The sequence below is a fragment of the Brachyhypopomus gauderio genome, chromosome 17 (genome assembly GCF_052324685.1).
Source record: "Brachyhypopomus gauderio isolate BG-103 chromosome 17, BGAUD_0.2, whole genome shotgun sequence".
Taxonomy (NCBI): domain Eukaryota; kingdom Metazoa; phylum Chordata; class Actinopteri; order Gymnotiformes; family Hypopomidae; genus Brachyhypopomus; species Brachyhypopomus gauderio.
This window is the reverse complement of record NC_135227.1, coordinates 10,915,839-10,932,479: the sequence shown is the minus strand read 5'-3', so window position 1 is coordinate 10,932,479 and position 16,641 is coordinate 10,915,839. Positions and strand designations below refer to the sequence as shown.

At 39.6% G+C, this 16,641-nt stretch overlaps 3 protein-coding genes across 7 annotated transcripts in view; 1 reads left to right on the top strand and 2 right to left on the bottom strand.

Annotated features, from left to right (window-relative positions):
• Positions 1-132: 132 nt before the first annotated feature.
• On the top strand, positions 133-3,151 carry srp14 (signal recognition particle 14). 2 transcript variants are annotated; one of them, XM_076977949.1, is made up of 5 exons: positions 133-295; positions 1,111-1,153; positions 1,278-1,390; positions 1,554-1,586; positions 2,110-3,151. In XM_076977949.1, the coding sequence occupies exons 1-5, from the start codon at positions 272-274 to the stop codon at positions 2,197-2,199; spliced, it is 303 nt and encodes a 100-aa protein (XP_076834064.1). In that variant the 5' UTR covers positions 133-271; the 3' UTR covers positions 2,200-3,151. The 2 variants fall into 2 exon arrangements, with proteins under 2 accessions (XP_076834064.1, XP_076834063.1); XM_076977948.1 differs by having other exon boundaries at positions 138-295; positions 1,081-1,153.
• On the bottom strand, positions 3,029-13,842 carry xgb (x globin). The gene is made up of 5 exons (XM_076977947.1): positions 13,480-13,842; positions 5,884-5,991; positions 3,965-4,085; positions 3,626-3,706; positions 3,029-3,398 (listed from the first exon to the last, which is right to left on the bottom strand). The coding sequence occupies exons 1-5, from the start codon at positions 13,647-13,649 to the stop codon at positions 3,276-3,278; spliced, it is 603 nt and encodes a 200-aa protein (XP_076834062.1). The 5' UTR covers positions 13,650-13,842; the 3' UTR covers positions 3,029-3,275.
• Positions 13,843-14,233: 391 nt separating this feature from the next.
• LOC143481001 (pleckstrin homology domain-containing family G member 3) overlaps positions 14,234-16,641 on the bottom strand; it is a 34,957-nt gene continuing 32,549 nt past the window's right edge. For 3 of the 4 annotated variants that reach the window (XM_076978898.1, XM_076978901.1, XM_076978899.1), the window contains one exon: positions 14,234-16,513. In XM_076978898.1, the coding sequence (XP_076835013.1) occupies positions 15,717-16,513 (797 nt within the window). In that variant the 3' untranslated portion in view covers positions 14,234-15,716. The remainder of the gene's footprint in view (positions 16,514-16,641) is intronic. The other variant, XM_076978900.1, reaches the window with a different exon arrangement.

Below are 16,641 nucleotides of genomic sequence, written 5' to 3'. Positions count from 1 at the left end.
ATATTTATACATTGTTTGATTAATCATTCATTAATATTTATATATTGCATGTTTTTTTAATCATTCTAAACACATTTACATGCAAATGTATATATGTATGTAATGTAATTTGCGGATGCCCACCACAGATGGCAGTAGTGGTTTTGTCAGACACTAGCAGGGTGGAAAGGTCATCCGGGAGGGGGTTGAAGTGGAAGCCCAAAGCGACGTGTGCTTAATGTAGGAGCAAGCGGCTTCTGTACATCTGCTCGGCTTGTTAAACAATCTCGCTATGGTGTTGTTGGAGAACGACGCGGTAAGATTTGGTCCAAAAGTGTCACACACTGCGTTAACTTTAGTGTATGTCTAAAAGAAACCGGCCAAACCTCGAGTCGAGCGTACTAAGCTAAGCACGCTAGGCTGTGTGCTGTTTTAATGTAGTTGGGTAACTAACTTGGGTAAGTTAGGTTAGATATCGTAGTTATCTGGTTGTGTATATATTTTCGCCTATATTTTAATAATTAATGCTGATACACTGAATAAAAATATAAAAATGAGCTACAATACGTAATAAAGAGCAAGACATCACGGATAGCTAACTAGCACTGTAACTCGTGTAATCTGGCTGTTTACCATTAACATAGTGTGAGTACTGTTGGATACGAAATGTGCCATTGGTATTACTTTACCATCATAGTACGTGGCTATCGTGGTATTTTTACCACAAGTAACGTGAACTAGGTTTATAACCGGCTAGCCAGCTAACCACCCAGGTCGTCCATTAAGAGGCTCGTTGGGACGGGACTAGACAGCTGGGGTGGATCATTTCTCCGGTCTTAAGACATCGGTGGCTGTTACTAAAACACCATCGTCTCGGGGAAGTTTGAGATGAATTTGGATTGTTAAATGTAAAAACTGGCGCCTTTTGTGTTTAAATATGTATAATTTGCTCAACAGACCACCTTGTCTTTCTTAAATATGATATGTGACTGGTGATGGGGCTCCCGCCTGTCCGTACCTTATAATTTCAGGTTTATACTAATCAGATGTCCATTAAAATGAATAAACCAGCCTTATAAGGGACTGTTTACTTCTCTGCAGTTTTTAACTGAGCTGACCCGCCTGTTCCAGAAATGCAGGACCAGTGGGAGTGTCGTCATTACTTTAAAGAAATGTAAGTGCTGGAGCTGTGGGGTGTGCTGGTTCCCCATCAAATTGGTCGTACTTTAGTACGGGGCCTCGGTCGTCCATCTATCCGAGAAACTGGTATGTTGAAATATGTACATCATTATCTGCAGATGATGGGAGGACAAAACCAATACCAAGGAAAGGCCATCCAGAGAACTTTGAACCTGCTGACAACAAATGTCTCATCCGAGCATCAGAGGGCAAGAAAAAAATTAGCACAGTGGTGAGTGCTGTCAGTTTAAAGAAAGCTAAAATACCAGGTTATTGGGGATTGGTGTTGGTGACGTGTGTTAAGTTATTGGTATAGTGTGTGTGTGTACTTATACAGACTGGGTAATAATAATATTGCAGAGCTGTTTAAATGGACTTGTATTTTGTCCCTTTAGGTCAGCACCAAAGAGGTAATAAAATTCCAGATGGTAAGTATTTCCTTTTTATTTCTTGTTCCTACTGGATTGAAGCAGTTGGAATTATCTTTCTCGATGGGATCAGTGTTAATGGTGTCCTGGAATGGGCAACATAATGTGAAAAATAAGAAGTTCAAACACAGCACTGTAAATGAAAGCCTATTGCACTGTGTCCCTAATATTAACTCCGTATTTGATGATGGTGGTAAAATCCAGAATTGGGCACAACTCTGTGACTGCTCTGATCCTTTTACTCAAAGGTCATGTGTCCAGTCTAAACACAAAAGCTAAATTTCTGGATGTTTATTTTTGTATGCCTATTTCTACAATTACTGCCCTTCCTGTGGAAATGCCAGGCACTTTCCAAATTTCACTGAAGCAGTAAGGAATCAGTTGTAAAGGGTCCAAATTCTCATAGCTTTATACATATTAATTATTTTTTTGTGTCAGGAAATGGTGGGACAGTTATTGTGATGAGTTGTTTCTTAATCGGGGCTTGGTTTTTCATTCTTTTCATTCTTATCCCTTGGCTCAGGCATATTCCAACTTGTTGAGAGCACACATGGACGGCCTGAAGAAGAAGGACAAAAAGAGTAAAAGCAAGAAGACTAAAGCTACACAGTGATGGACGGAGGCGTTGAACTGAGGAGAGAGGGGACCTGCTGATGCAGCCAGTCCCAGGGGCACTTTCAGAGACCACCTGCCCCTCCCCCCCACCACCTCCACCATACTCAACCCCCTCCACCGGATTGCCGAGCGAGACCGCGGGTTCTCCGTTTCCAGCTCTGGCGGCACTCCCACGCTCCTCGCCACGTCATCGAGTTGTGGCGCTTGACAGCAGAGGGAGTAATGGAGGCTCACCGCCATGTCTGGATAGTCCACTTTGCCATCTCTCGTTTCAACAGTGGGAAAGGAACATGTGCTCTCTGTGAGGAGGAGGGGGTGTGTGGCTGTGCACACACATCTGTTCCGCTGGTCAGGAGCAGGCCTCGCGGGAGGTGGTGCTATGTCATACATGCTGTCCTGCATTATGGCTTTATCAGATTTTCAACCCATACTGTTTTTCATTTTGAAAGGTTATTAGAAACCATTTTGTCCTCTCCTCATATCGTTGTCTCTGTTGTGTAGATGTGACCATTTTCCAGTATTTGTGGGTCCGGTTGTTTTTGAAAATGAGAAAAAACACGAGTTTGTTCTTTTGATTATTACCAGAGTAATAAAGAATTTACATTATTTTCTCCTTTTTTATTGAGACCTGTGTCTGGAATGTGATGTAATCTTTACATACCTCCTCCTCCCAGATGTCTAAAGTCCAGATAATGGAATAGATTGTAAGTATGTTTACGATTAATAGTTCATTTGAGACTTAACAGGGCAATGAGCAATTATTACAATGTTTGGTTAACGTATTAACTTATTTTGAGTCCCCAATTAAATTCTGCCCAGTCCAATAGTTGACTCGGGCCTTTTTTTTTTTTTTGCTTGTCTGCAGTAAAAGGTTGTAATTGTTCCTCAGTATGATCCTTTGTGAGCTGTTTTTTGTTTTACTGTTAAAAAATAAATAGTCACTGAACTTGCTTATTCTACAAACATGATTATACATTGTGTAAACACTGACCTAAAGAAATATACACACATACACAACTAGGTCACATAACACTCTTCTGTGCAAGACAAGTCTGAGCTGAGTGAAGGTTTGGTTTACAGGGCCGTGTTTCTCTTGTCTGGACGCTCTTTTGTGGACACCAGGACATGGTTCCGTCTGGCCCCTTCCTCCTCCAGGTAGCCCTGTTGCATGAGCCCCGTGACATATTGGAACAATGTCTGCCAATGAAATGCAACAAGATAAACTTTATTAAATACAGAACCAAAGAACATTCTTCTTTAAAGCTAGTATGTTCAGTCCAAGATTACAGGTAGTCACAAAACATGAATTTCAATGAGGACATATGATGTGTTCTATACAAAACATGACTTCTTATGTTTGTCTCCTGAATTTGTGACATAGAAAATCTGCTTGGTGAACTCTCCCTATGTGCTGATGTACTTACCATCCAGGCCTTTTCTAGTTCTGGGGTCCATTTGTCTTTCAGAATTGGTCGAACTGCACAAACGAACTCTGCTCCTACGTACTTTATAACAACACAGAAGACATGTTACTTGAATTGTGTTTTGCAGACCTCGTGGCAAGCAGGAGATGTGGCTGAAATCAGCATTAATGGAGCAAAACCCACTAAGTGATCAACTATGAAAAGTTTAATCTGATTCTAACAGAATTAGGCGCTATACATGTTTGTCTAGGACTGGAGTAATGTCAGAACATGGGCATGCATGGGGCCTCGGGTAGGCCTAATAACAGTGTTGTATACAAGAAATGTGTGAACTCTTACCCCATAATACTTTGGTGGGGCGTTGTAACGATAATGGCTTTTTCCAAGCTCAAGCGCAAGCATATCTAGTCGCTCTAATTGGTCCAATCTGGCCACACTCTTCTCAATGAAAGACATTACCCTGTTCAAAGTGCAAACACAACGCAGAAGAAACCCAACATGTCACAATTACCAAATGAGCCAGTGTTTTCCGCTCATTTCATATACACTCTAAATATTCAGTCAACCAGGATCCTCACTGCACTGGTGTTTTCATCTGGCCCACTGAACCCGGTTCCATCCGTGTGTGTGCTGGAGAACTGGCCACGACGCGAACGACCACGTACCGCCCAATTACCGCCAGGCTGGAGACACATGCACGACTGCTGCATTCTCTCTCAGCCATGTGCCTACAGGGGATATTCACACTAATGTCCATGAGCAAGGCTCAAGAGCCACTTGTCCTTTTAAGTGTGCGTGAGCGCGATGGCTCTGAGTGTATGTGGATGCAGCACGCTCTCGTCTCACCTGTGCGCCTGCCGTACCTTTCCTGACGTCGTTATTGGCCTTTCGTAGGGAAAAACGCAGCAAATTTGAAAACGTACTGTGGGCGTTACAGTGCGTCCCCGTAGGGTGAGTACACTTCATTTTTATTTATTTTTTAACCATTGGTTGTTTATCATCAAAAGCTCTAATTTCCATCCATAATCATTTACTGTAATGATTGTTTTGTCTAATTGTGTAATTGCTTGGTATGGCAAAGTAATTCAGTCCAAGCAAAGAACTAATTTCAAATATTTGGTGGGTATAGATGAATACATGAATATAGATGATTTTTTAAACAAATGAAAATGTTTGGAATATTAGACTATAATTAAACCATAACATGTATGGAATATTAAACTGGAATAATAACATAATTACTTTATTAGAAACACCCACCTTGCAGTTCAGTAAAGGTTGCCAAGTTATCTGATAAAAACATACAGTGCAGTTCAAACCTGTGCCACTTTATTGTCATTATACAAATACAGGACTGTTTTCTATCCCAATTAGTCCATCACCACTACTGTCAGTAACATCTAAATATTGAACTGGTACAAGTTAACACATCATTATTGTTTTTGGATAAAATATTGAGAATTGTCTTCTATCCAAAATCTGTCAGCCACCAATGGCGCTGGGGTATTATGACTACAGGACGACTAACACAAACTGTCCATAACTGGTTATAGAGTCTAAATGCAGTCTAATATGATGGAGGTTTCTAATGAAACAGTTGGTGAAAGTAGTAACTTTATGGATCCCACGATTTGAGATGGTCAACTGAAATCCTTTCTAATATGTTACTCAAATAATTAAAATGTACATACACTTTATTTAGTACAGATCGACCTCATTGTAATTATGCACTGCTGGAAAGGTCTTTACTACACCATGAACAGGTGAACTTTTTTGTGTCTAGCTTTAACTTTAGAAAAAAGATTAAATATTGAGGGTAGAATAATTATGAGATATCAAAAACAGCAGAAATAAAAGAACAGCAAGTTGTCTTTTGGCAAGCTCAGTTAATAACACAAATGTTAATGTTCTATTACATTACAAATGTATAAGTTCTATTCAGTTTAATTGTTGGTTTCAAATGCAGTTCATTCACCAAATACTTTTAGCAAAAGTATTTTTATTTTAGCAAAAAAAAAATCTACAAGCAACATCATCTCCTTACTTTGCCAACAGCATTTAGAGCATGTCATGAAAGACTTGACAGTTATGTGAAAAGTTTAATCAAGTGTGTGGGGTCAGTGGTGCACAGTGGCAGAGCTGTAGCACTCTAGGGTAGGGCTGGGGTGGCACTGCCCCGAAACACCGTTCCATACTCAATAATGGGTGACGGGGCAGAGGGCAAGACATATTTTCCCTTCAGACCCAAAAGTACTGACCGGAGGCCATGAGCACGCAGCTCCTTGCTGGTCCGCAACCTCTCCAGGTCCTCCACGTCACGGAACAGGAAGAAGACGTCTTTGCACTCTGGGTGGGTCTCAAACAACCTGTTGGCAAGATAATGTACACCTTTCCTCGGCTTCCAGAATCCAGAAATCTGAATGCATGTCTGCCTCACAGTTGATTTAGATGAGAGTTAACATGTTTGAGTGCATGTCAGCCATCATATTGACTACATACAGTATTTGATCATTGTTTTTGTCTGCTTAGCTTGTGCTGTTACTAATGACTATAAAGGCTCTGTTTATTTATTTATAACTTTAAGGTGAACATGACCCAGCTGGAATAAATGGCTCATTTAAATTGGAGCCCTGTGGTAAGAACAGAAAAATCAACAACAGCTTTAATTAAACACATACCTACTTGTATAAGAAGAATCCTAAATACTGACCTCAACTGAAACCTAAACCCAAAGGTCTTTCATCTCTTCTTTTCATTCCAGAGATGTTAGGCATAAATAAACAGAAGTTGAAAAAGTTGGTGTCATGTCACTGTTATATTCAATATGTTTTAATCTCCACAACAATATTTATTTGCTTTAAACCGCACTTGATTTCTTTAGGAGTTAGGAAACATTTCTCTAATGTTTGTGATAATGTTTTCTAATCAAATAAAACTCAATTATACTTTCTAGACATATCGATTGACTCCCATCCATTAGGGTCTCATTCATTATAACATAGTGGACAGTAAGTTAAAAAGAAATAAATATTGTGGTAAAAGCAAAGCAACCTGCCAATATTGCCAAAATACAAAATATGAACACACCAAAGCCCACATGAATAGCTCACACAAAATAAAAAAAACGTGCTGTAATACACAACACCTAGTAATTAATAAGGTAAAAAGGCATCATAAAGGATTATGATATCTGTTGTCAAAACAAGCTCTGCAAAGAAGCTCCTATTTAATCTCAATTTACCCTTGAGGAAGTGAAATGTGAGCCAAGGTTGGTGCAATCCAATCTGAACAGTGATTAACCACATCACATCTTTTTTTTTTTTTTTTTTAAGTGCAGTTAGCATATAATTGACAACTGGTGATACCAGTGCAAAAAAACAGACTGAAGAATAATTATGTTTCCTTTGGCTACCATGACATTTATTCATGTTTACATCTAAAAGAAAAACAAAACAAATCTTATAACTACTTAGATAACAAGCCGTAATTTCCAGAAGGCAATATTATGACATACTCAATTGGGGACTATTCAGTTTGAAATATTGGTGTTCTAATATATTGTTCATCCTGCCTTGAGCAGCAAATAAAGTACATTTGTGTTCAGACCTGTGACTTTCTTTTCATGCACACTTCATGTAATCATTTAAAAATGTTTATTCTTTCTCAGATAGGGGGTTCTTCTTATAAAGGTATCACCATAAAAAGTGATATTGTACATGAGTTCTTGGGGATATAAGCCTCAATTTCCCACAACACAAATCAACTTCGTGTATACACAGGTGTGAATATTACTGTAATCATGGGCCTGTCTGTCTGGCTGTGCACTGAGACTCACTGGTTCCCTTACCTGTGGAGCGTGTATGACCATCTATGGTCTTTGACATAGGTTTTGAAGCCACTGTGAGTTGGCATGTGAATGAAACATGGAATAGAGTCTGGAACAACAACAACCAGCACATCTCTCACAAGCCTACAGTATACCTGCTGTGGTTACAACCAGCTCAAAGGAAGATGAATGACAATGTTTCAATTGCAATGATTTGTTAGATTATATCAGGTAAGAAAGATTTATCTCTGTAGCAGGACATCACATCAAAATTAGTGTCCTATTACATCACAATTAGTATCCTGGAGTGAATCTCATTATAAATCATAGTCATATTCCGTATAGTTTAAGAGTCCATTACCTCAACAGAATAAAACACTTCAACCTCTGTTGACCTTAGTACAATTTAGTGTCTTTGTGGACAATAGAAAAAAACCTTCAAAAGTTTCCACAAAACACAATTATTTAATGTACAATACTACTAATAAAACATATCATATCATAACAGAATATTACAACTTCCTAATAGTGATAATAACCACTCTTGGCTCAGGTAACACTAGTAAGATGTCATGGCATGGACTCATGGACTGTATTAGGTGACAGAAGGTATCTGTAGGCACTCGTGCCTATCCCGACTGCAGCAGGGCACTGAGGTCCCTCAGACTGTGTGCTTATGGGTCGGCATGAGGAACCTGGTGACTGCGTTCTCAGACATGCTCCACTGCACTGAGATTGGGCGAGATAGCAGGGCAGGGCAGGACACCAATGTCACTGTTGTGGCTCATGCATACCTTCATGCACCACCCTTGGGCGGGGAGTTGGGGCATTATCCTGTTGATACATACCATTACCATGAGGGAACATGACATATGGGTGCACATGACCCACTAGGATTGCCAAATACCCGTTGGCATTCAGACTCTCACGCAGTGGTAGTCGTAGTCCAAGATCATGCCAGGAAAACATCTTCCAGACATGGGCACTGTACACTGTACCCCACCACACTGCATTTGACCAACAGGTGTCTCTTGGAGTCAGCTCGCATGTAAGCTCTCAGCTCAGATGGAAATGTTTGCTCAGAGACAATCCCTGACCTGAACCCCGTGTTCTTTACAGAGGTTAGCTTGTCCACTGGAGTTCATCGATCGCTCTGTACCACTTACTGTCACCATTCTCCTCTAGCATCAACGGCTTTTGGGGCACCACTGTTATGCCATTAGAAATGTGTGAGAAGTCCATTCTAGGTACACATTCACTACAGCGACTCTAGTTTCTGAAAGAAATTCTGCCACCCTTTGCCTGGTACCGTTATCATGCCCTTTTTGGACGTCAGTCAAGTCCTTTGCCCACGATGGTCATTTTGCACTCTGCCACAACTGAATGGTGTGCTTGCTTATTTATACATGCAGCAAACCCCATCACACGTGGCATCTGTGACGTTCCGGACCAAACCATGGATGGTCATAATATTGTGATGTGACTTGGAACACTGTTCAGTATTCATTTGTTCATAACATTTGATTATTGAAATATATATGTTGTAAATGTGCTTAAGATTAATTCAGTCATCATATATGTGAACTTGTATATTTATAGTGCAGAACCAATATTTGTATGTGTCTAGAATAAAGTCTCACAAAAAGCTTCCAGGGATGAATAAGGTAATGTGCCTCTCCATATCCACACTCTAATCACACCTGTCCATTAAAGAAACACCCTATTCGACAATTGAAACTCTTTACATGCTTTCCTAAACATCTCCTATTTTACAAATGAATAATATATCTGCAAACAAATGTGCTTCCAAATTAACATAAAAATAAGAACTGTTTTTAAAATACATATTCATCAGGCTCTCAAAATATATGAATATAGCATAATTGTTTGATGTCTGACTTAGATTTTTCCATTATGCTCACAAAAAAATAATACATTTGAGCATTGAATTGGACTGCAAAATGAACCAAACATTATACTTACTTTTCATGCACGCAGGATTGTATTAATGCACATCATGCTATAAAGCACAGTTGTCCAATGCCAGCATAACTGGCATTAATTAATCCTGCATGCATAAAAAGTAAATGTAATGTCTTCCGTGGTTAGGATCCTGTTTGTCCTATGAGTCAAATAAAGAAAATCACTTTGTTGTTTATCTAGATCATAGTCAAAATAAAAAAATACTTCAGGTAAGGATCTAATATTTTTCTACTATCTTGATTCAAACAGTAAAATGTTTGACAAATATATATTGACTCTCAGACTAGGTAGTAAATTTTGATTATGAAATTTTACTTGCAATTTCTACAGATTTTGGTCTGTGCACATCACAGTCAACTTCTCCAGGTCCCAAAACACTTCTTTCTTAGTGAAGAAAGCTCAACAAGTCTTCTAATTCCTAAAGAGACTGAATAAAGGTGCTATGCGTACACTCATTCTCAACTGCTCAGGCAGAAGCCTCACAGAGACCGTTCTGGCTACAGGAACTGCTCCACCTATTGGTATTTTAGTAGAAATTATTCCGGTGCTGTGGACACCATCTTCCTGCGTTTGAGGTGTTGTCTCCCCTCTGAAACAGAACCTCCCATGAGGAATCCAGTGAAAAAGGAGACGTTTTGTAGACGTTTGCAACACTAATTTAATCTGTGTGGTGTGTCCAGCTACTGGGTTAAAAACACACAGACTTAACACAAATCTAATCCCCTTCATTTTTGCACATAGCATACAGATTCCTGACTTGGCCTGTGTGGTGAACAGCCTGTATCTTCACAGGAAGGTTATAAACAGTGTGTGTGAGGGGTGAAAGATTCTTCCTGAGGCTGCAGGCCTTTGTTATATGCCACTCGGTGGAAATTTTCTTGATGGCAGGAAACTTTAGCCAGTAAAGCACTGTGCAGTCTTCACCACCTACTGAAAAGAAATAAAAAATGTCCTGGACTTATGTGTTCACTGAAATGTCTGATATAAGATTCTCTCCCTGCTCTATATCTACCTGCACAGGGGCACATGAATGTCACCTTTCTCTCCCTGCTGGGGGAGCAGGTCGTCAATTCATCTTTTTGTTTTTGTAAGCCAGTGTTGCTCTTGAAACCCTGGAGTCACGGTCACTCCTCCGAAGCAGGCTTATGTTGTGTGAGATTAACCAGTCTGTCTTATTAGCACCATTACACTCCTCCAGGCTCAAGAACTGAAAAAAAAAACTGAGAATCTTGACAAGGGTACTGTGTTCACAGCCCACAAGGCTCGGCAACCTCGGGTGAAGCCACAAGCCAGACTATGACAGTCTGTGTAGCTATTTACAGAAAGTCTTCATGTTCTGATAAGAATGGACATCAGCCCCATGAACAGACAGGGTGTTTGCCCCAAAGCCCTTTTCACCATCACCAGGGAGCAGAGATTAAGCTTATGCGGTTGTACGTTTCATTTAGTGCATTCATTGCTACACACATACTTGGAAAGGCAGGCCTGAGGCTTGGTCCAGCTGTCTTCCCTTCATTGTGGCATCTCTACCCTCAGGTAGATTAACATTGGACACATATGGATCATTGGAACCACTCTACCCTCCTTCTGCCTTATGGTTCCAAGCGCATGGATGATTTGCAAGATATTCACTATGCCAGTGTAATTTTTGCATATGGTGATGCTCAATTTTCCTTGTGTTGTAAAGTGTTTATCCTTCATTTTGCACTGTCCAGGATGAGTGCATGCAAGACCTTTGGCTTCAAATGTCTCACAGTAGGAGTGCATATCCTTGGACGTGTCTCGCTGTTTGTCTAAGGACTGATAGACTCATAACTCATAACCTGCCTAAACGGGAATCTCAACACAACACATCTTGTGTAGGTGGTTTCAGAATGCCATCGTGGGTTACCTATTATACTAACACTGTAGCTGGTTGCTGGTTCTCTTTCTGAGAAAACTATTTCATAAATAGCTGTGACTCTATGACTACAAATAAAGATATTATAGACGAGAGTTACAGCAGTCACCATGTTTTACTAATTATAAGCATACATACATTGTGGTTTTCACTGTTTATTCTGACAGCACCTAGTTTGTCTCTACTCAAACTATTGTCAGATGTCGTAGATTGTCAGGCACAGAGAGACACCACTCTCTTTCTCTGCCAGTGATTGTTTCAGCACTGATTTATCTCAGCATTGTAAAGACCCGTTGGCTGATAGTTGGGACACAAACCCAATTTCTCACCGTGGCAGCCATGGTCATTTGCCATTGTTGCAGGGGTCTTTTGGCCTGAGAGGGGGGACAGTTGCAGATGGCTTCCTCTCTGTAGTTTTTTTCCAATGACCTGTTGTGCTCTCCATCACAGAGTGATTCCTGAGATTGGCCAATGCTTATTTTGTGCCAAGGGGGGGAAAAGGAATCTTGCCAAGTGTGTTCTTCTGGTGTCCCAGCACACCACGCTGCTGGAGTGGCAGAGTTCATCTCTGCAGAAGAGCTTTACCCTGGTTGAGCTGGATAGGAACTCTAACCAGCTGATAGATAATGCAAGCCGTGCCTATCAAGAGAAAACCATGGGTGTCTGAAGTTTGTGTATTGCAGTAGAATATAAAAATGTGTTCATAGGCTTCCTGTGTTGTCTTTAAGCATTAAAAAAACGTAATGTTTAATACATTTTAAAAGAGACTTTGATCACACATGCAGGAAGTGGGGACATCTCTGTGAGAGATCTAAAGATCATTTATTTCTCACAATTTAATTCAATAAAAAAGATAACTATTTAATTTGCAAAAAAGTAACCGTTTCTAAATATGAAGCAGTCAGTTAAAGTTTTCAATTGAATGTGGGGCTTAATGCCATTTATGGTTGGTTCCTGAATTTAAGCTCTAGCAAATACTGTTTTCCCCTGAAAGCTCACATTTTGGCTTTAGTACAAGCTGACAAGCTGATCATTACTGTTTATTTTTAGTGGTAAGCATTAAGTGATCTGATAAACGGTTTCAGTCATATCTAATTTTGTTCCTTTACTTACAGAACACAGAGCTTTGAATACAAACAACATGATAACAAAAATATGACACAGTGTTCAAGGGAAGAATACAAAAACCATGTGAGGAGCATATCCTCTGTAATGTACCAGGGTGTGTGGAAGCTGGTGAGAACGTAGCTTGATGGAACAGATATTCCAGCGCTTCCAAAGCAACATGCTAAAGGTCAAACTTTACAGCTGGTTACATCTCCTCCAAGGACACATTTAGTCATATGCGGATATTTTGTCTGCGTGGCGCGTACACACGTTCATTCGGTCACACACTCCGAATACAGCCCCATGTTAAGAGTCTGTTAATACTCTGTATGAAATGTGTTCAAATCATTCTGCGTCTTTACCACGCACACAGCTAAATTACAAGCTTAGAAGCTTTGGTTGGAACTTCTCTAATTGACATTTGTGTATGCTACATTTGGTCAAAGCTGTTAACGAAAGTAAGGCATTTTCTTTAACACATACCAGGCGAAATAAAGCCTCTGCCTTAAACCTTTTCCCCGTCTCTCGTTCAAAAATAAATACATTAATTAATTAAAATACAGCTACACGTGAAAAGTATTTCACTAAATATTATGATAACGAAGTTCTGATTTATAACCTTTGACTCTACTTTAGCAATGTAACACTGGTCATTTTTATTAGCACCCTCCCGCTATTTCTTAAATAACTTAATTTGTTAGGTCGCAATCAATGAGGATGAATACATCTTTGACAGCTTTCATAACTCATCCAGTATAAAGGACTGGTTAAAGTTCAGCCAACATTCAACATGGAAAGATTCCATGGACCGACGTCAAAACACGTCAATATAAATACAGAATTGAATTAAGTATACTATTAGTAGCACCAAGATGCTGCTATTTGCAGATATTACAACCGGAGAAGAGAAAACATCAGATGAGGTACCAAAACAAAGTTTTATCTTCTTTGAAAAAATGATTTACCTTATTTAAATATCACTAATAATCTATTAGGTACCTTTAAAATATTTTTTTGCATACATTTTGGATTTCTTACCTGACGAACATGATTATCCCAACTTTAGCGATATCCTCTTGTATAACTTTCCATGATTCCTTGATCATTTCGACCTGCTGGTCGGTGAGATGTGTGAGAACATCCTCTTCATTCCGTGGTCGTGTCTGCTGCCTGGGTGTCAAACCCAGCCCTGATATCGCGCAGCCCATCCTTAACGCCACAACTCGTAACTGTACAACTCTTACCTTGAAGGTTACACGGATTCCAGCTTTGCTTCGATATATTGTTTTTGTGACAGTTCGGGCGCCTTATTTACAGAAGATGGACTAGCACACTTGCATCCCATAGACAGCCATCGTAGCCGCGACGTGTCACCGAGCGCCCAGTCGTTCAGTTCATGGATGTACAGTTAACAACCTGTAACCTGGAACATCTGGCGGGGAGGTGCTTAGGGTCTTGACCAACAAGCAGATACAAACATCAGTGCTTCTTTTCAATGTAACAATTTTACAATATTAAAAAAAATAAGATATTTAGATTCGTCAAATGCAAACTGAAAAATTAATCTGTTCAAGATTTCTAAACCATATTCTACCTTTCAGTCCCCATAATTTGCACCGTTTTGATTTTTAAATACCCAGTCATCCATACCATAAAAAAACTAGAGCAGGCCATTAGTATGTATGGCAAACAGTTTCTAGTTCATCATTATATTTTGTAGACGTCTAGAATGGAAGCTTCATTTGTTGGCTTTGGGAATTTCTACAAATTTCATGGACATGACTATTGTGTATTCAGTGTGTAACATTTTAATAAATATTGAGGATTATGCCTTAAAATACAAGGAATTTGAGGGACAAGACTGCTGGACAAGCCAATGAGGAAACACAGGATCCATATTAGGCTTAGATGGGCATCTCTTCAGTGTGAAGCATTCATTAGTGTCTTTTGTCAACTCGATCAAATATCACAAACCATTCAATTATGGCAAATACGTAAAAGAATTATAGTACAAAGCCTTTGGTAATTCAATAACATTAAAAGCATATTATTACATGCAGAATGCACAACTTGCACAATATTAAATGAAAATTCATTTGAATTAAAAACCATCCTAGAGAGACTTCTTAAAATTTGGTAGACAACTGTATATATATTCTTAGCAGGTTCAGAGTTATTGAGGTATGGCGTGATGGACAACTTTTACACTGCTGATTTTAGCTTTTCAGTTAATGAAGATTTTATTAAATGGGTACGTTAAAGTTGTAATAAAATTGCACTTATAGTAAAAGTGAGTTCACTCATCGTCCACGGAATGTGTTTAACTGAAATATTTGGTTTATCATCAGTTTATCATTGGTGTGAAATGACAGCTGTACAAGACAACATTCCCCTCACATCCCCAGTGGTTATACACCAACAACGCAAACACACCGGACAGTGTCTCTTCTTTACTAAATATTTATATATCTTTCAACTATACCTCTTGAATATTCCTACAAGCTGTCTACCAGAGTGTGTAATCTTACAGATAGGGTGATGTAAAGCTTTGCACATATTTGTTTTTATAGAACAACAATTCAGGGTAAGCAAGAAACAACAGCAGCTCTGGCCATTCATTTGGTGTAACATGTAAAGTAAGAGGAAGTGATTCTGCTTTACATTACATTACAAATTAGACTCATTTTGACTTCCCAAAGTGGTAGCCCAAAGAGGAGAATGTAGGACATCTTTGATGCTAGCTTTATACTTATGTTATCACTGTAATGCAGCAGATTGCTGCATATGTAAAAGGTGTTATGGTCATTTTGCGATTGGCCACTTGAAGCAACAAGTACAGTAATAAAACTTATTCACAATATATATCCCAAAATTACATATCCCTTTATAAAACATCAGAGGTAAATTTCTCCTGAGTAGACTCACCAGTGTCAGTTCATGCAGAAGGTTAACAGATGTTTTATACACAAATAAACAAAATGTCAAATATATAAGAAAATACTAATATACACAATTACACAACTGTATCAATTTTATATACACTTCTCTTATGGTATGATGTCTTACATTTCCCATATCCAATCAGCCAATACAGCATAACCATACAACTGGAATGGTTTAGGACTAGCACTATTACTCTTAAAAAGACCAAGTTGGATAATACAAAAGTATATAACCCATATCCACCTTTGACCATGTTACTTGCACACAGTGAGCTCTTGTTTTGTTAAATGGTCAATTACATTGTTTTAAAAAGCCATTCACCACATGGTCCATCAGCTAAGGTGTTGGAATTTCTCACGCAGGTTTCTGACTACATTGTGACAACTGTGTCCATCGAGGACACTGGCACTGTCCAGCCATGTACGTGAACTCAAGTCTTGTTTTTTACCCTTTGTTCCATCTGGCAGTTCAAGATTAGCATCAAACCCCATTTTGCTCTCCTCAGTCGTTACCATCTCTGGATTCACTTCTAGGCCACTCTCCTCTGCCTCAGCCCCAATAATCCTTTCAAATATAATAACCTTCCTCTCATTGGGCATGGTTGCCTGACCAGAGATGTAATAACTCCTTTGGGCTTCTTGAAGGTTTTGCTGTGGTTTTAAATGAGGTGGTTCCTGCATGTGGTCAAAAGAGCTGGCTGTGTGCAGTTGAGGCACACTCTGGCCTACAGGTCCCTGGCAAGCTGCTGCACATTTACTTGGTGTTTTGTGGGGTACAGAGCTGTTACAAACTGGGTTGGAACAGGAGCCACTTCGTCGGGCTATGGGTTGATTTGGTCCAGGCTTATGTATTCGATCTGGGACAGAACAGCTACGACTAATTGGGAATAGGTGAGGTCCGGAGCGCTCTCGACCGTGGTGAGTGTATTTGGAACGCAGCTCTTTTACGTCTGGCCAGTGGAAGTTCTCAGTGTAGACTGGACTCAGTGAACTCTGACCAGGTGATCTGCTCTGAGACTGCAAGTTAGGACTGCCCAAGGAGCCCAAGGAGCAAGAGCTGGGAGATGGACTCTGGGGTCTCACGTCTGTGTGTTCACATGAATCAAGCGACAGTATCAGGTTCTGGATACCTATACATATTTAAAAAAGATGTTTAAAAGTGTGAAATGATACCTATAGCAAATAATGGATATGGCAAATAGTTTTAAAAGAAGGTGTTTTGCCAATTAATAAAAATAGAATGAGGTAGCAACATGAT